Here is a 19,058-nt window from a genome sequence, read left to right as displayed (position 1 = left end):
AATTTATGTAAGAGAAAAAAGTGCATTTTTTATTTTAAGATTAATCTTCTTCAATTTTGCCAATTTGAGCAGAGGAGTTTACTGGAAAATGTTTTCATCCAATTTTATTTAATTTGGCTATAGATGAGTTACATCAGATACCTGCATTCTCAGAAATGTTTCCTTTGTCCTTTTCAGTGATCGCTGTGGAGAAGACCCAAACCAGAAAGTAATCCATGGGGTTATTAACTCCTTTGTTCATGTTGAACAGTATAAGAAAAAATTCCCCCTAAAGGTAGATACACATTTCTGATTATGTATTTTCAATTTGGAATGTCAGCCTGGCATATATATTATTTGTCCTTTTTAAAAATTCTCTTTTCTAGTTTTATCAGGAAATTTTTGAGTGTCCTTTTCTGAATGAAACAGGGGAGTATTATAAACAAGAAGCTTCAAACTTATTGCAAGAGTCAAATTGCTCACAGTACATGGAGAAGGTAAGAGATCCTTCAATATGTGTGCAATAATTACAATAATTTTGCTGATGATACATATTGTCCTCTGCAGTTCTCATAGTTGCTCTTTGTTATGCTTTCATGCAATTGAAATGGTACTTTTTAGTGACATGGTTAAATTGAACATAAACTACAAACCTTGGATGGACGGTCAGTATCAAAATATTTCATAATAAATGATGACTCAATGGCATGAAAAGTGAAAAAAAAGAGACAAAAAATAAAACATCAGGTTGATCAGTATTACTTTCTCACTTCTTTCACTTATTTTCTTTCAGTTTGAAGTAGGGTAACATTAGAGTTTTAGCAATATGTGGTTAGAGTAAACTCTAAGTTGTCACAGAACATTATTAAAAATTACATGTTCTGAGGTGGATTTTCTTTCATTTTGTTTTGTGGTGTATGAAGTTAAGTTGTGGTTAAATTACTTGTAATTCTTATACCTTGTTAGAGAAAACAAAGATGAATACAACACCAGGAGTCAGTGCTTGGTCCTGTACTGTCCACACTACCATGGTAGAAGAGTTGAGAAGAGGGCTGTGAAATTGCTTTTAAGCTCATGGTTACACCCATGGTGAAATTCAGGGGCAGGCTAAGAACTCAACTGAACCAAAAGCAGTTTTGCCTATCACTGGTAGTCTGCAGCTGCACTACTCTCCCTAGACTCCCCTCTTATTCACAGGATGTGAGTGCTTTTATGGCAGTATTCATAAGACTTATCTTGTGATAAAGCCTATTTCCTTCACTGAGTTATAAAAAGAGCTTTTATTAATAGCTCAGATGTATTCCTGTACCTATTGAGCAGATGTTTACGTACAAGCAGATGGACTTGGAATAGTGAAGTGATTCTTAGAGTTTTCTTTTTATTAGGTATTGTGGAAAACTTTCTCAGAAGGAATAAGAAGTATGGTAAGAGAAATTGGGGAAGACTGGTCATAAGGTTAAAGGGAACAAGAAATTTCAAGATGAAATCTGTGGAATGCTGGTAGACATCTAGTAATGACCAAGCTTAGTTAGGCTAGATTATATTCATTCAGTAATAGCCTGATTCAGAAGAATAAATTAAATTTTTCAGCATCCTGCACAATTTCTTTTGTAACTTTATTACTTGTTCTTGTTTCTCATTCTATATACATACACTGTGGTATATTCTGATGCTGTAGTGGTTGTCAGTGTCTTCAACTCAGTTTAAACTCTTGTCTGCAGGTTTTAGGTAGATTAAAAGATGAAGAAATGCGATGTCGGAAGTACTTGAATCCCAGCTCATATGGCAAAGTGACTCATGAATGCCAACAGAGGATGGTAGCTGATCACTTGCAGTTTCTACATGCAGAATGTCACAATATTATCAGACAAGAGAAAAGAAGTGGTAGGTCTCACTGGTCACAAAAAGACTGAAATGATTTTTGTTTTATTCACTTAGAATTGCAATTTCCTATCTTTTTTCAATGACCTTCTGTGCACATAAGCATTTCCAACTAATGTTACTTATTTAGAAATCCCCATTAAACCCTGAATGAAATTTTTCTTTTAGCATGTAACTAATTTTTGTTCTTCCAAGTATACAGTCAAAACCTTCTTTTGACTGTTAACAACCCTTCTTTCAGCTGATGCTTTTTCTCTTTCCTTGTCTTAGTCGTTTTGAAAACACATTGAAGTCCTATGTCCTCTAGAATTGCTCATATTTTATGTTTATGTTTTCATTTGTAAACCAATGGCTCTGTCTTAATAGATTTCTTCATCATCACTTAACAGTTCAGGCTTATAAAAATTTTGGCTTTTTTTCATAGCTACTTTCTGTTATCCTGAATCTTTTGGGTCCTCTCATCCCAAATCGTTTTTATAGCAGGAGATGCTCTTGTAGTTACACTCCCTGCCTGACTAAAAAAACATGCATCCTGATGACTATGTTACCTTTGTTACCTTTGAAAGAATGCTTATTCTTGCATGGAAGATGGTATCTCTTATGTGAAACAAATTATTTTTCACGGCCAAACTCAAATTGTATCTAATAATGGTATGTTCATTTTCCAGGGAGTTTTTCAATTTTGATCAGAGTTTGGATCTGTTTTCATTGGTTTCTTTTTTGGGGTGTGGGGTGGCAAAATATAATAAAAATAGCAGTTGCTTTTTTAGAGCTTTTCTCACCTGAGAAAAATTTCAAGCTATCACTGGAGGCAAATAAAAAGTCAAGAAGATAACTAAACTGATTTTAGTCAGCTCGGGCTAAGGGAGATTCAGGGAGGGCAAGGTTTAAAATAAACTGGCACACTGTCTCCACACTAGCCCACCTATCTCCTTAGAGTCTCTCCTAAAGAAGCTGTATTGGAATAGTGAGGTAGTCACAATGGCAGGACTCAGTAAATACTGATAATAGGCCTACTCTTTCCTTTTTTTCTTTTGTCAGTGATCCAGTGTATGTTAATTTTCTTCTTTCAAAACAGTTGGGTTTGTTTCAGTCTTTAAAATGTTCTGTGTGAAATTATGGTACTATATTAAGTGTTAATTTTTTAGTATTTCTAAGTGTACTCTATAAATGTATCTCTGTTACAGACATGGCCAATATGTATACTCTGCTTCGTGCTGTGTCAAGTGGTTTACCTCGTATGATTCAGGAACTCCAAGACCATATCCATGATGAGGGCCTTAGAGCAACCAGCAATCTTTCTCAGGAAAATGTGAGTTTCCTCAGGCAGCTGAAATGACTATTTGATTAAAATTCTTGATTAAGTGTTCACCCTTTTGCTGTTAGTTTATCCTGTCTGTTTTTTTTTTTTAATTTTGCCTACATAAAATTGGTTTGGAATGTGATGGATAAGTTGTAATTTGTCATCAGCATGGTTAGCTCTGCCACATTTATCTATCCTGAGAGCTGATTGTTGTAATTGTGATCTAATCAGAAACAATTGCAGCTAGATATTTCTCATTGTTATTTGCATAATACTGCCAGAGCAAGTAGGTCCTTTTGTTCCCTGTATGCATTTTTTTCCTGAATTTCTCTTAAGTCTGTGGCATTTGCTGTTCTGGTATATTAGGAGCCAATGATTCTGTTGTGTAAAAACTTGACATCCTGTCCTGATTTCAATGTGGTGGTTTTCTTAATGGCTTTGCAAGTCATTTTGCTTTATATTGTTGTGTAGTTTCTGAAAATAATATTATTTCATTTATTTTACTAAAGTCTGTTAAACTTTTTTTCTGTCCATATCTATTTAAGTTACTCAATTCCATTTTTGTTTTTCCAGCATTGCTCTTCAGAGACAGAGGCTTTCATTTGACATTTTATTTGTGCATGTGTACATCTTGCTGTCTACATCTGTGCTCACATTAGGATGGTGACTTTAGCTATCCAGTCTTTCTGTCTGTAATAATACATAAACACAAGCTGTTGAACACTCACTCCTGACTGCACAGGAATGCTTACTATTCTGTGACTGTGTGCATACTGAAAAGGGACTGAAGTCTTCAGTAGTATAGTTTGCTTTCAAATTACTTCTAGGTTTATGGAAATTATTTTTTTCAAACTAATAGTGTCTACACAGGGAAATAAATACAGACCCATGAGGGTGGTGACAATTCAAAACCTTATGTAGATAATTTCAAATGTGAAATACTCATTCTATTGTATATATGACGTACTTTGAAACATTTTTAATGTGTGAGCTGAGAGTGTATTTGGGGAGTTATGCTACAGAGCCAGTGCCTTGCACACTGTTGCACTTGTGTCTGCCAGCTTGTCTGTGTAGGGGCTCCACCAGCTCATGTCAGTCATTTCTGTGCAGAATGTGATGCTGGAGTGGAGTGCACAAAATTTAATTGGTAACTGCCCTGTGTAGGAAAATAGAAAGGGATCATCCAGATTTTCTGTTGCTCAAGTCACTGTGTAGGAGAAGCAGCAGTTTATTGCATCAGTTGCTTGATTGCTGTATTTATGTTAGCATTAATGATTTTTGAAAAGGCTAATGAAGGATTTTAGGGAAAATTAGATGGCATGAGAGCAGTATAGACATAAATCTAGCCTGGATAGCAGGACTGTAAATGTAGCCTAGACTTTGTGTTTCCAAAACATGCCCTAGCATCATAGTGTGAGAGTACAGCAATGCAGAATCCATCCTCTCAAAAATCACTGTAGTATTAACTTTCTCAAAAAAGAGTCATTAGTAAAAAAATCTACAACTAATATAGGTATGTTTGTGTTAGATACTACTACTTTTCTCACTAACTTGTGTTCTGTTTTGTCTACCCTCTTTAGATGCCAACTCAGTTTGTGGAGTCAGTTTTGGAAGTACATAGTAAATTTGTTCAACTGATCAACACTGTTTTGAATGGTGATCAACACTTTATGAGTGCCCTTGACAAGGTAAGTTTTACTTAAATAAACAAAGCATTGGAAAACAAAATCCAGGACCCTCCTTCAGGCTCACCTAAACTTTTCATGGCATCAACACATGTTCAATGATAGTTCATATACAATCTTTCTAGTCTAGAAATGCAATGGAGCAAAAGACAATCCAGTGTAGGGGAAAAGACATATTAAAGGAGACCATTTCAATATTTGTTTTCTGAAAGAAGGACCTTTCTTTTCATCATATTTCAAAATAAAAAAATGGTGCTGATCCATTCAGGGTAAATATAAGTGCAGATAATAACTAGGCAGCTGGTGGGGTTTGGGAGGTTTGGTAATTCTTACATGCATTTGAACTTGAATTTGCTTGCTGAGATAATGTTTATCTCTGAACCCTCTTAGTATTACTTCCACAGAATCTTTGCTTAGAATTTTCAAGTGGACTACAAAGAATAGAAAACTGGAAACTTACATTATTTCAATCACTGGCACGATAGGTAACTTTTTCCAGAGAGAGCTCACTTGAATTTAAATAATAAATATAGGGAAAGAGGGTTGCTGCTTTAATTTGAAATGCATAGCCATGCAGGTATTCAAGATAACAGTTCAAATTGTAATAAATTTTAATATTAATTATTATTAATTATAACTAATAAATATCTTTATTTTCTTTGATTTCCTTTCACAGCATGCACACATACAGTTGATCTCTCTTTTGTGTTGTGTGCAGTAGTTGCAGTTTTTAGTTAATGTCAGAGTCTAAGCTTTGATGATTTTCAGTCAAGGTTAACCTGAAAAGCCATAATGGAGAAGGTACCAGTAGTAGTTACCCATCTGTATTTATGACATTGATAAAATAATTATTTAGCATTTTAAAGCAAATACTTCAGTACCAAATTTATTTCTCTCTCCATTGCAATTAATGTCATGTACCAGAAGGTGGAGTAACAGAGACTGACCACTTCATTTGCTGGCACATAGACAATGTACTTTTCTTAAATAGCTCCGTTCTTCATTTCATTTATCTTTCTTACAATAAATACTTAAAATAATAATTTGCTGTTAATTTTTGATGGTGGATATCAAAATTGCTATTGCTGCTTCCAGGATTATTGCAAAAGAGTGCTCCAAGATTTACAGAGTTTCCTATTTCTTGTCAAGTCGTGCATTCTTGTCTCAGAGGAATTCTAGGGACCCATTAGCAAATTTTGGAATCTTGAGGTATTGTACAGAACAGTTCCTCATCAGTTTATCTTTATAATAATAATAACAAGAAGATTTTCTTCTACAGAGGAGCTATAAGTCCTCCAAACTATGGTCCTGCAGTATTTTTGGTTCACTGTTAGTTTACAACACGAATTTAAATGTGACATGTAGTTTAGAAACTCCATTATTTTTGTAAATTTTTTTTAATTTCTAAACTGCTATTATCTCTTCTGTTTTTCATCATATTCAAGTTTTCTTTACCATAATATTGCTGTATACCAAAATATTCATACTTTTGTGAAGTTTCTAAACAGAACATAATTTGTTCTTTGGTCTTCTATAATTATTTGTCTTCCTCTACTCTTTCCACTTTCCATAAATTCTCAACTTAAAAATGTTTAACAACAAAAATCTCATAGAGCAGTAATTTAAACTTTTTTAATTGTTTCTTTTTTATTCGCTTTCGTGCAGTTCAATTTCATAGAATCTCAGATGGTCTTTGCCCTGAGGATTCTTTTGATTTCTTCAAATTTCATAAAAGACAAAAGTTTCAGTCATTGACAGTTTTTCTCTTTGCACCATGTCTTTATGCAGGCCTTGACATCAGTAGTTAACTATCGGGAGCCCAAGTCGATCTGTAAAGCGCCTGAGTTGGTAAGTGATGCACACAGAGAGCAGCAATTCTTGTACAGAACCAGCAAATGATTTGCCATAGGGTCCTTCACATGCCTGTGCAGTTCTCACACTGGGTGACACTCAGGTGTGTATTTCAGTAGCAACAGCTTAAACTGCACACACATTTTGTGAGAGTGCAAAATTGCTATGGTTCTAATTTTTGATATAGACTGTATTTTCTGTGGATGTAGAATGTATCATTTGCCCATGAATACAGCCCTTGTATAGAATGTGAGACTGTGAGTTATTTCCTGTTTGAACTGTGGTAGAAATTTGGAAATACCTTGGCATATGTTTGTTCTCAAGCTTGACAAGTAGATTTGGGTTTGATTTTTCTTTTTTTAATTTGAGCTGGCCAAATACTGTGACAACTTGTTAAAGAAATCAGCAAAAGGAATGACAGAGAATGAAGTAGAAGACAAGCTGACAAGTTTCATTACTGTTTTCAAATACATTGATGACAAAGATGTATTCCAAAAGGTAACTTTTCCTATTTAATAATGGTTAAAATGTCACATTCAAAGCATACTTGAAGGATGTGGTTATGCTTCTTAAAATCCTCATCTGTTTTTTTTTTTTAAATGCAGTTCTATGCCAGAATGTTGGCAAAGAGATTAATTCATGGTTTGTCTATGTCTATGGATTCTGAAGAAGCGATGATAAATAAACTAAAGGTAAGGTAATGTTCTTCTAACACAGATTAAACAAATGTAGAAGTGTGTAGTGTTGAGAGGGAGCAGCAGAGGGTGCCAGAGGTGATTTAGCAGTCAGTAAATCTGTTTCCAGTAGCTGAAAGCAAAAGCTAGTTTTTTGGTAGTCTGTGAAAGATAAAAGGCTGAGTATCACCTAAGCATTTGAGAGTTTTAGGAGGTTTTAGATAATTTTACTAGCTGTGTTCAAAACATTCATGTTAACATTAAAAAAATATCAAGGACTTTCATAAACATCTCTATCTTTTGATTTTATAAAGCAATATTTTTCATATACATAAATATAAGGTAAAACTAAGATGAAGGTGATAATTTTAATTTACAGTGTTCATTTTTATTGTAACTAGTGTTTTCTGTAAATATAACAACACTTTTGCTGACTAGGTTTTCATATTGTATTAGTGAGGGAATATAATTTATATGATGAATACTGTTTTCGCTTTAAAACCTGTTACAATATTTCTTCACAGCAAGCCTGTGGTTATGAATTCACCAGCAAGCTTCATCGAATGTATACAGACATGAGTGTTAGCGCTGATCTCAACAATAAATTCAACAACTTTATCAAAAACCAGGACACAATCATTGATTTGGGAATTAGTTTTCAGATATATGTTCTACAGGTACTAATGTATGTTTATTGCTGCTGAGTTATTTGTATTTATTTTTTATGTTCTGATGACAAATATACAATTTTTCTCATTATCAGTACTTCTTTATATGGAAATTGATGGCTTGTGATCACTGTGGATTTACTTACTTTCCTAGTGTTTCTTTGTAAAATCAGCCCACTGGGTCCCTAAACAATAGTGATATAAAATTTCAGGCTCAATTAATACCTCAGTGGGCAGTGCAGAACATGCAGTAAAAAATGATCAGTAAAACTTCCTGAGTCAGTGGATTGTCTTATGATATAATGTACACTATACATCCACTTAAGAGTGTTATTTTTTTCTTAATATATATGTTGTATGAAAATGTTAATGCTTTTATTTTTCCCAATACTTTTAGGCTGGTGCGTGGCCTCTTACTCAGGCTCCTTCTTCTACGTTTGCAATTCCTCAGGAACTGGAAAAAAGTGTACAGATGGTAGGTTAGTAGGAGGCTTCCTGTAAACATGTGGAAAATGTAAAATACTCCAAATGAAAAATCATCACTCTAACAGAGAAAAACTTGAGCTGCTTCATTTTGATTGTAAATTTTGGGTATCAGTTTGCAGTCCATATGCAATGTAGAAGGGTCACCCAAATACCTTACAGAATTTATGTATGTATTTGTGTAGCTTTTTCACATCTCTCTTCTACACTTTGTGATTGCTGAGAGATGCTAATAAATGCAATCAAATGAACTAGGTTGGTTCTTTGCTTTGAAACCAACTCCTGATATTTAGATAAAATTTAGATAAAAGAGAATTTAAGATTCTATTTCTAATATTAAATCCAAACCATCTTAATAGCAGATTAAGATGCAAACACAGGCTTCTTGTTCCCTGTTTCACAGAAACTGTTCAAAGTCAAGCTTTGTGCAAACTTCTCTAAAGCTCATTTTATGATTTTTCAAAGCAGTAAAGATTTTGTTTTAGCCAAATATTTTTTTCTTATGTGATTATTTCTGCTTTGCAGAGGTATTTTGTTGCTTTTGATTATATTCTTGTATTCTAAATCTTACCTACACAATGTTTGTTAAAATAGAAAACATTTGTGTTGATCCTTGCTAAGGTGTGTCTAATGGTGAAGTACAATTTGGGCAATACAAATTTTGTATTATTAGACATAAGAGATTTTTATAGTAGTTTTCATACCTTAAATTGTTATTTGATGTAAGTTATAATGGCAAATGTCTTCTTCTGTAGTGAAGGATCTTTTTTCTTGTATTACTACTGAGTATTACGACTACTTATTCAGCTTTAATTTCCACTTAAGTGGCAGTTGGTTTTAAGATCATAGTTTCCAATCCAGACTACAGGATGACCAGGTGACTGATGAGATTTTGCTGTCTTTGTGGGTTTAAAATACGAGTATTGTCAGTTGTGTCTCTGTTGGAAAATTGGTACAGAACTGTGTATCAGAAGCAGCTTAGAGTCTGGGTTGCTTGCCTAATTTCACCATTTTGCCATTTTAAAGGAGCAAAGTTATTCTTATGTCACCTAGCTAGAGATCAGTGCTTTAAATTAGAATTCCCTAAAGAAACAGTACATGATCTGGAGGGGGGGAGTCTTTGAACACTGGCTGACAATATCTTTATTTAATGTCCAATTTTATCATTTGACCCACGGAGAGAGTTCTCTTGGGATTCTCACAAGGATTTAGAAAAAAAAAAAGTTTTGCAATTGCACTCCAAAGTGTGTGAGTACCTCTGTAACTGGGCAACCTCTTCAGCAGCTTCTTCTGAGACTGCTGGAGCTTCCTGTAAATGTATATTTATCTGAGTGGTGTACAAATATTGGTTTTCATACTTTGCAGGCTTGTGGGTGGAGAAACACCTAATTCTTGAAGAGATCAAAAGTCCCTGTTTTTATGTTTTCTTCCAGTGTTAGTCAGAGTTGCCAGACCAAACCAGAATAAGCCAAATTAGTGTGTGTACACAGTGTTGGCATTGGGGTGTTTAGGGAGTTTGATCCCATTTTAAGAAAAGATTCTTCAAATCTACTGAAGTTCTTCTCATTACGAGAGGTAGACGTTAGATTAGGATTCAGTCATCACTCATCTTCTAAAGGAAAATGCTGTCATGAATTCATCTGCAATGTTTGCATCCAGTGTGATGGACATAAAACCAGTATTTCCTCATTAGGGTGGTAGGGTGATGATAAACTGTGGTGAATAGTTGTATGACTAATTGGTGTTCATTTTGTTTTGCAGTTTGAATTATTTTACAGTCAGCATTTTAGTGGAAGGAAGCTTACTTGGTTACATTATCTTTGTACAGGTAAAAATAAGTGCTTTGCTAAACTTATGATCTAACAGTTACTTACTAAAAGTTCTTTTCAAATGACAAAAAAATGGGGAGTGGGAACATTATTTTGCATATGATGTCAACGGACATATTTTGTTTTATAAATTAATGTTTACTACTTAGAATTTTCTAAATCTATGTTTTGTAAAGCTGTGATTTATTAAATCCAAGTAAAACTAGAGTTGTATGTTCTTAGCTGCAGAAAAGCACTGCAGATCTGCTGAGTTAATAACAATTGCCCTGGCATTGTTTCTGTAGTACAGATGTTCCTTACATAAATACTAAATAATTTTAAGAATGCATATTATACTATTTTACTCAGGTATGTGAGTATGCATTCTTATATTTACTATATAGGAATATATGTTAAAAATATCTTAGAAGATATATATTAAATTACAGTTTATTTTAGTAAGTGCCAGTCAATCATGTTTTATTTTAAGTGCTTTCAGTATCAGGCTTTAACAATTGAGCACTGCAACATATCCCACGGAGCTGAAAATCATACTAGCCTACAACAATGTAATGTAATGAAAATCTAGTTCTGGTAATAGAAGGTTGCTGTTAACACACACTCACCTTTGCTCAGAAAATCTAAATCTGCTTTCAGGTAGATTCCTTCAATGCTTTTTGTTTTTCATGGGAATTTAAAAAATGTAAGAATGTGAAAAAATTTTGATGGACAATTATTTTACTTTGTTTTTAAATCTTTCCTTTAAATTTCAACTTTCCGATTAATCACTATTCTGAGATTCTGTGTAAGCTGTTAATTGAAGTTTATGCATTGCAATGTGTTAAGGCTACTTGGAATTTCTTTGTTTTAATAATTATATATTATATTGCACTATTTGTCTAGTATTCATAGTTAAGCATGACAAAGGGGGTGTTGTAGGCCACGTTGTATATGTGTAAATTCACAGCAGCAGTTGTCATTGTTCCATTTCAAGTGTTAAATACAGACTTGAGTTGAATGTCTGGAAATGTAGGAGGAGCTCTAGGAGTTAAGCTTCAGATGACTTTTCAGCACCTTTCATTGCTTTATAAAATCCTACTTGTGTCATTACAGGTGAAGTGAAAATGAATTATTTGTGCAAACCTTACGTAGCCATGGTCACAACATACCAAATGGCAGTGTTGCTTGCCTTCAACAACAGTGAGACTGTCAGTTACAAGGAGCTTCAGGACAGTACACAAATGAACGAGAAGGAACTGACAAAAACCATCAAATCTTTGCTTGATGTCAAAATGATCAACCATGACTCAGACAAGGTATGCCATAATGATGTGAAAAAGTTGCGTGTTTTCAGTCTTGACATTCTGTATTTGTTGAGCACTTTTTTTTAATATCCATTGTTCACTTTGATTTTTCTGAGCTTTATTTTTGACCCTTGTGAAAAATTTTAAGTCTCTGCTTATAAGGAAAGAGACAGGAGGAAGTAGAGTGCCTGTCATAAAGGCTTTCTATGCCTATAGCAGCATGAAAAGGTAATAATGCAGGGACTCTATTCTTTCTTTTGCCTTGCTTTCAAAGTTGTACTGAATCGTGAGAAGGAGCCCAAGTAGTAAACCAGTCTTACAGTGATCCTAAAAAAATATTTGTGGGATTAAGAGACTGAAAGCAACAGCAACCGTGTTCTTCCTTGCTGACAGATTACAGGACCAAGAAAGAGAGCAAGGAGGACTTCTGTGAGAGGGTTTTTGCTGCAATTTGCCAGCATTATCATTCCATAAGTTTCTTGGAATTCCAGTAATATCTGAGCTTTGTTTGTGATTAAGGCAATGGTTGATAGTTCTTTTTCTGTCTCTGTCTCATCCTTTTGTATAGCCTATTGAAACCTTTTTTCCCATACAGCGAAGGGCACAGACTTTACTCTGTTAAGTAAGAAACACCCAAGAAGTGCCTGTGCATCCCATACAGACATTAGCCTGTGCTTCCAGCTCACCCAGAAAGCCTGCTATGCAGACAGTATCAGACAGAAGAAACTGAGATAAGCTGTTCAATTCCCTTACAAGAAGAAATCCAAAGCTGCTCTGACAGCTGCTTTTGGTTTTAACCAGGAAAATTTTAGAAAATGGAAGGTGAGATCACAAGGAAGATCTGATGCTTGGCTGAAGCATAGGACATGCTTCCAATATCTAGAAATGAGCTCAGGTTGGAACAATTGCTGGGAAGATATCTGTTAAACCATGGGTCAAATAAAACACTGGGACCTATTACAGAAAACAGTGAGACCTTTAATAATCTTAGAACATTGCCTGTTATTTAAAGGATTTACATTCATTTATGTCTGTTGTATAAGGTTCACCCAATTTCTTAAAGCTTATGTCATAGAAGAAGGAATAATATAGATTTCCAACCCTTTTATTTTTTATTGTTTATCACTGCATTTTCCAGTTCTTTACCTTCCAGACTATTGTCTTCAAGTGTCTGTACTATTTCTGTTTTCTTTGCACTCCATCCAGCAATGTGATAGCAGATCTGTAGACAGTCTATCAGCTTACTTATTAAATAAACAAGTGAGCTTTAGTGGCTTAAGCAGTGGAATTCAATACACAAACTTCTCTTTACCTGTATCTGAGCCAAACAGAAAAGTAACACAAACTTCTCTTTACCCCTATCTGAGCCAGATGGAAAAGTACATTGTAGTAAATGTTGTAGTTTGCCTTTTCTTGTTTGTTCGTTTTTTGAATGGGTATGGGGGAAAGAGCATGAGAATCTGTGGGCAAAATCTTCATTGGTTCATTAGAATCATGCTTTTTGAGTTCATGCTCAATACACAATTTATTTTGGTTTATATTCAACCATATCTGCAAAATAATGTTAAAAGTTAATGTTAGCCCGTTTTTTTGTTAGTGTGTTATTTTTAAAGCTCTTGGTCTTTCCCCTTTCATGTTATATTTTCCATGCAAAGCCTGGTATCCTGGTTTTTATATATATTGTAATGAAGACAATTTGTTGTGAGATAATAAAATTAGAATTAATATTGGTTTGAGTGCATATTTGGATAAATATTTTCTGTCTTTACTAAAATGCTTGTGCTTTAGACAGTTTGGCAAGATTGCAAGGTCTCAGAATCCCATTAACTTTATTCTACTGGAAATTGGTAATACTTGTCCAGACTCTTGCCTGGAATCCACAGAGATCTGTCCAGTCATGCTGTGTTGAATGTAAAGGTGTTTATACTGCAGGGAAAAAAACCTACACGCATATATATATTAAAAAATGTATATACACATATACGTATATATGCAAAAGAATTGAGATTCTGACAGGAAGAAATTAGAAATCTGCAGATAGATGTGCACTGCAGAAGTTGCAGTTTGTCAGCTGTTTCTGCTATAACATAACAAAATGCTTGGATGCTTTTCCTTAAATTCTGGAAGACAACTTTTGTAAAAATTATGAAAGCAGCAGCTCCCCTTTAAGGTCCTGTCATAAATAAATGCAAATCCTACTTTCTTTGCAGGGACAAAATGACTTTAAATGTTTGCAACTAAGATAAGCTATCAAAGTATTAAAAGAGAAATCACTTGTTAATTAAATTTTTGTATGGCAGAGTTCTTCATAGTGTTTTCTGAAAAAGACTTGATTTCTAGGTCAGTTAAACTAGCTTTAAAATTTGACCCAGTTCAAGTGGCATTTTAGAATTTCTAACTACAAATCTGAATTTTTTTCTGTGACTTTTCAAAGTAAATTGTTACTATTTTCTGGTTCCAGTCATGATTTTTAAAAACTATTCTCTATTGCAGGAAGATATAGAGACAGAGTCTACATTTTCATTAAATATGAACTTCAGCAGTAAACGAACAAAGTTTAAAATTACCACATCAATGCAGAAAGACACGCCACAGGCAAGTATTCTTTGGTGTTTCTAGCCTGAATAGCTTAAAAAGCTTATTTTTCTAAAATGGAATTTACTGTTTTAGTTTGGTATAAGCATATATCAGATTCCCCAAGATTTACAAAAGAAATTTTGTAGGTTTAAAGCTTAAGCAATTTTTTGTACTTTAAATATAGCCAAGAGAAGATGAAATAGGGAGCAATAGTAGAAGAAAAAAGATAAACAAAATGACAGTACCAAATGGTATTGCTGTTTAGTCTGTCTTGAGAGACTTTTTTGTTGCTGCTGTTTATAAAAGCAATTTACTGCAAAAAGAGCAGAACCAATCAACTGTTTTCCTATGGTTTTGTGTCCTTTGACAACTCAAATCTATTCCTGTGTTGTTAATCCACGCTCTCAGTGTATCTCCTAAAACACAGGATTTTGTACAAGATAGGTCTGTGCCAAACTCAGTACATTATAGTCAATTCTGCTTGTTTTTCTCCCTAGCAGAAATGTTGGTTTAGATGCCTCTCTCTTTCTTTCCTGCTGACTTTCATGAAACCTGGTATCCTTGATTCATGCACATGCTTTCCCTGGAATTGAACTACACCTGCATTTTTGTATTAGTTCACCACTTTCAGTAAAGTAAAAAGTATAGATTGAAGATACTTTTATGCAGTCTTTATTGGTCTCACTGTATTTGGATCTTTCCTGTTCTCCCTGTGTGGCAGGAGATGGAGCAGACCCGAAGTGCTGTAGATGAGGACAGGAAGATGTATCTTCAAGCTGCTATAGTCCGCATCATGAAAGCACGTAAGGTGCTGCGACATAACGCTCTTATTCAGGAGGTAAGAGAAAGTCCTTGAGCTTAATGTCACAAAAATCTTCAGGATAGTGGGGTAAAACATCACACTACAAAACTCAACCATGTAGAAACCAGTTCTCCAGTGAAATTAGTGAGAATTTCCCTGGGGTCTATTTTGAACCTGAGCACTAGCTGGGATCCCTCAATCTTGTAAATGTGTTTTAGCACCGAAGCATTAAGTTCTTGCTGTTTCCTGTTAGCCAGTTCTATGCCAAGAAGTGTTGTATCCTATAAAAATCATTACCAGAGCTATGGGTTCAGCTGAAAACCTGAATAGGGATATTTTAGTATGGAATTTCCACAGAAGCACTTAGCCAATTTTGTGCTCTAATCGTTATTTTAGTATAACTCATGGTCTAAATTTTAAAAGTTATCTGAGTATGGAGATGTGCACTTTTAATCTCCCTTTTCCACAAAATGGTACAGTTCTCTAGATTTTTTAAATTCCAGATTAATGACCTGTGAACTGGCACAGGCTGGCTTGGAAGGAAGAGCTATTTCTTATGTTTTTCTCCCACTTTCCCATCTGCTGGTTGCCTGCCTAATTGCATTTCTCATTCCAGCCTAATATTTGCTCCTTCCAACCAGTTCTCAGTTTTACTTTTTTCAAACTTCCAAAGCTCTTTCTTCAGTTTAATTCATTCTTGCATCTCTGAGCCTTGCTGGATGGCCTCAGAGAAGACTGGTGGGAGGGGGAATAACAATTCCTGCTTTACTCAACCATTTTGAGCATAGAAGTGGAGAGACATTGAGTAAATTTGTGGTGGTGGAGGAAACAGTTTACCACACCTACTACTTATTTTTTATTTCTTAAAAAACCCTAGCAGCAACAGGGTGTTTGTAAGCCCAGAAGATGCAGTGTGAGACTTCTTAAAGGTTTTGGATATTGAAGAAGTGTTTATACACTAATCTGAAAGCAAGCTTAATTTGAGAAATCTGATTTTGAATATCTAAAAGGTGAGGCAGCATAGGTCCTGATTTTTCTCAAAATCTTTGTTTATTTGGTTTCCCATTATTTAAATCATCCATACAATTATGATTAAATCATGTAAGAATTTGCAATTAAAACTAGAAAATGATAGGCAAGCCCTTTCATCTTTGAAAATACTTTTTTCTGCCCACTGTCAAATTATTAGAAAAATTTCTTGAAATGTACTTTGCTTGACACCAGTTCGTAAGGGTGAAATAGATTACAATTTTTTATGTTTTGGAAACAAATCCTTTCTGGTTGCTTCTTCCTTTGTGTAACAGAAGGGCCACTTATATGTCCCTGCTGTGTTTTGCACTTGAAGGGCTCTTGCAGAATAGTAACATTAGGAACTTCTCCCTTCAGTTTTGCAAGAAAGGTGGATATTTTCATGGTTATTCAGTTACAAACTAAGCAGAGAGTATAATTGTGATACTGTTACTAATTCTGGTGCCATTGTTATTTTTATCATGCTGTTTATATTCTTCTATATAATGTATCAATTAAAATGTGCTGTTTGACTTCTTGAGTAAGAGCAAATCTTTCTGAAAGGAGTCTGTTTATTATGAATAGTTAATATTTTCTCACCTTGTTAATATTTTTTCTTAGCTATAAGGGCAGGATTATACTGATATTTGAGAGATATTTGAGAGACTCCTAACTGTAATGTAGTTAGCTCTGATTCTAACACTTGGACTAGAGCACCACACATTTCATTTAGGGTGAGGTGTCCAAGAAAATACTCCAGGCCCTTGGTAGAGCTGTATATGTCAGCATGTGGTCTTTGTGGAATTGTTAATTTTGTTAGATACGCCCTGGTAATTTCAATTCTAGCTCAGTGTTACAGTCACCTGCAGGACAAGGTAGCTTTTCCTATAAAATGAGTAAGTATGGAAGAGTAGTGGAGGGAAGACGTCAGAGCAGTCATTCCCAGAAAATTTTTATACTGGCCATCAGGTATTTCTGTCTAGTCTTCATTTTAAAAAAAAGCAAGAATAATAAGAAAACCCATACCAGTACAAAATTCTCTCTTTCATTCTCTCTGTCTTAAGTAAATACATGAAGTGTGGTGATGACAATTAGCTTCAGTGGAGGGCTAAGTTAGGTGAAATCCAAGCAGATCTATCAGCTTGTTAGCACCCAGTTTCTCCTCACTTGTGCTGCTGTGGAATGTACCAGAGCCTTGGCTGTTAGCCCAACAAAACTCACTCTTTTGAGCTTTTTGTTTGCTTTGCTGGGTGAGTTCCACCTGGTGAATTCTGTTGGCTCACAGAGGGCCCCAGCAAACTCTAGAGCTGGGACAAAGCCAGCCATGAGAAGTTGTAAAGAAAACTGAAAATTCAGCTGAAGAAAAAATAATTTTCTTTACAGAAGAAAAAATTATAGACAAAATATATTGAGACACTTGAGTAGTAAGATATTTTGTTTGAAAAATTTTCCTACTTACAGATTTGTATGTTCTGTTATTACAGAGTTTCGTCCCCTTCTCTACAAGAGAATGGGCAAAACTGAGAATTACTAAGAGACATCTAAAGTTTTGCCTGCGGTGGCAATTTCTTCCATAATGCAAATATTGATTTGTTTTTACGATAAATAGCTTCTTACTGCATGTATTAAAAAGTTCTAGCATTGGCAGATGAAGCCAACTAAATTGTAGGTCTGTCTTAAGTGACTGAAGAAGAAGTTCATCCTGGTTTTCTCCAATCGTATGGGAAAGGGGGTTAGTGGTAGGGAAACTCCTCTGTGATAGTAGTGAAGAAATGTGTTAATATTAGATTAATTTTTAACATGGATATTTATCTTCATTTGTACTGTGACAAATGAAGCAAGCAAGAGGAAGGAAGAGATCTGGGGAGCATGTGGCCAAAATAACCAGTGAGCTGACCAGTCAGTTTCAGTGTCCTGACACCAATACATAGAGATACTTCCTTGGTTGTTATAAATTAACTATTCCAGGTTTATTTCATCCTGTCTTTAACAGAAAAATATACTGAATTTGCCTTAAAGCCTTTAGCAAATATTTAGATGACATTTATAACTGTGAAAAACAAAAATAACACCAAAACTGTGTCTTTCTTTTGCAGGTAATTAGCCAATCAAGAGCTAGGTTTAACCCCAGTATCAGCATGATTAAGAAGTGTATTGAAGTCCTGATAGACAAACAGTACATAGAGCGAAGCCAGGCCTCTGCAGACGAATACAGTTATGTAGCATGATGTTGCAATCCTGCAGGTATGATTGTAAGGAGATCATTGCTGTCACTGTTTGGTGTGTTCCTGTGGGAAGAGGCAGGCCTGTGCCTCCATAATTGGTCACTTGGCAGCCCCTGTTTTTCTGCTGTTTACAACATCACCAGTGCCATGTCATGAGCGTCAATGAAAATGCCTATAGATATTTCAAGCTCATGTCATTATGACATTTCTTAAAACTTTACTAAAGAATGAGTGAAGTATTGCTGAAATGTGGAGAATTGGTTGGGTACCATGCTTTTTTTTTCCCCCCCCTCCCCTTTCACGTTTGCAGTTGATGTTTTTTAATGTATCTTAAGACAAAGTAAAAGAAAATCACACAAAAAACCTAAATATTGTAATATGACAGATAACCTAATAATTGTATCTACATTAAAATGTAAAAAAACAATGACGAACATGATACTGCTGCTTGTCAAATAAAAAAATAAAGTTATATAATGTGTCTTGAATGAGTGTAGAGCTGGATATAGCATTAATGTCTGTAAATATTATTCAGGCCTGAAGAGTAGAAACAATGTTACGTGTTTGGGTTTTGGATAACCTCAGAAGTAGGTCTGACATAACAACTGATTTATATAAAACTGAATACCAGGTATGTCATGTTTGATGTGATTATAAAAAATATTTATGGTTAAGTGCTCATCTTGTTTTCTTGAGATTAGGCTAATTTACATTCTCGGTGCCTGAAGGCCTCCCCTGTGTCTGTTAATCCCACACTGTAGGAATACCTTACAAGAGAAAATAAACTGACGTTTGAGGGGATTTAAGTGG

The 19,058-nt window shown here is 34.8% G+C and overlaps 1 protein-coding gene across 3 annotated transcripts in view; it reads left to right on the top strand.

Annotated features, from left to right (window-relative positions):
* CUL2 (cullin 2) overlaps positions 1 to 18,736 on the top strand; it is a 39,812-nt gene extending 21,076 nt beyond the window's left edge. For all 3 annotated transcript variants that reach the window (XM_063415184.1, XM_063415175.1, XM_063415166.1), the window contains exons 7-21: positions 178 to 274; positions 366 to 476; positions 1,701 to 1,863; positions 3,048 to 3,172; positions 4,744 to 4,851; positions 6,637 to 6,696; positions 7,069 to 7,197; positions 7,305 to 7,391; positions 7,898 to 8,050; positions 8,439 to 8,516; positions 10,286 to 10,352; positions 11,446 to 11,648; positions 14,130 to 14,231; positions 14,935 to 15,051; positions 18,120 to 18,736. In XM_063415184.1, the coding sequence (XP_063271254.1) occupies positions 178 to 274; positions 366 to 476; positions 1,701 to 1,863; positions 3,048 to 3,172; positions 4,744 to 4,851; positions 6,637 to 6,696; positions 7,069 to 7,197; positions 7,305 to 7,391; positions 7,898 to 8,050; positions 8,439 to 8,516; positions 10,286 to 10,352; positions 11,446 to 11,648; positions 14,130 to 14,231; positions 14,935 to 15,051; positions 18,120 to 18,251 (1,732 nt within the window). In that variant the 3' untranslated portion in view covers positions 18,252 to 18,736. The remainder of the gene's footprint in view (positions 1 to 177; positions 275 to 365; positions 477 to 1,700; positions 1,864 to 3,047; positions 3,173 to 4,743; positions 4,852 to 6,636; positions 6,697 to 7,068; positions 7,198 to 7,304; positions 7,392 to 7,897; positions 8,051 to 8,438; positions 8,517 to 10,285; positions 10,353 to 11,445; positions 11,649 to 14,129; positions 14,232 to 14,934; positions 15,052 to 18,119) is intronic.
* Positions 18,737 to 19,058: the final 322 nt, after the last annotated feature.

This window comes from Prinia subflava, chromosome 1 (assembly GCF_021018805.1).
Source record: "Prinia subflava isolate CZ2003 ecotype Zambia chromosome 1, Cam_Psub_1.2, whole genome shotgun sequence".
In the NCBI taxonomy this organism is placed as follows: domain Eukaryota; kingdom Metazoa; phylum Chordata; class Aves; order Passeriformes; family Cisticolidae; genus Prinia; species Prinia subflava.
This window is presented reverse-complemented; position numbering and strand designations above follow the sequence as displayed.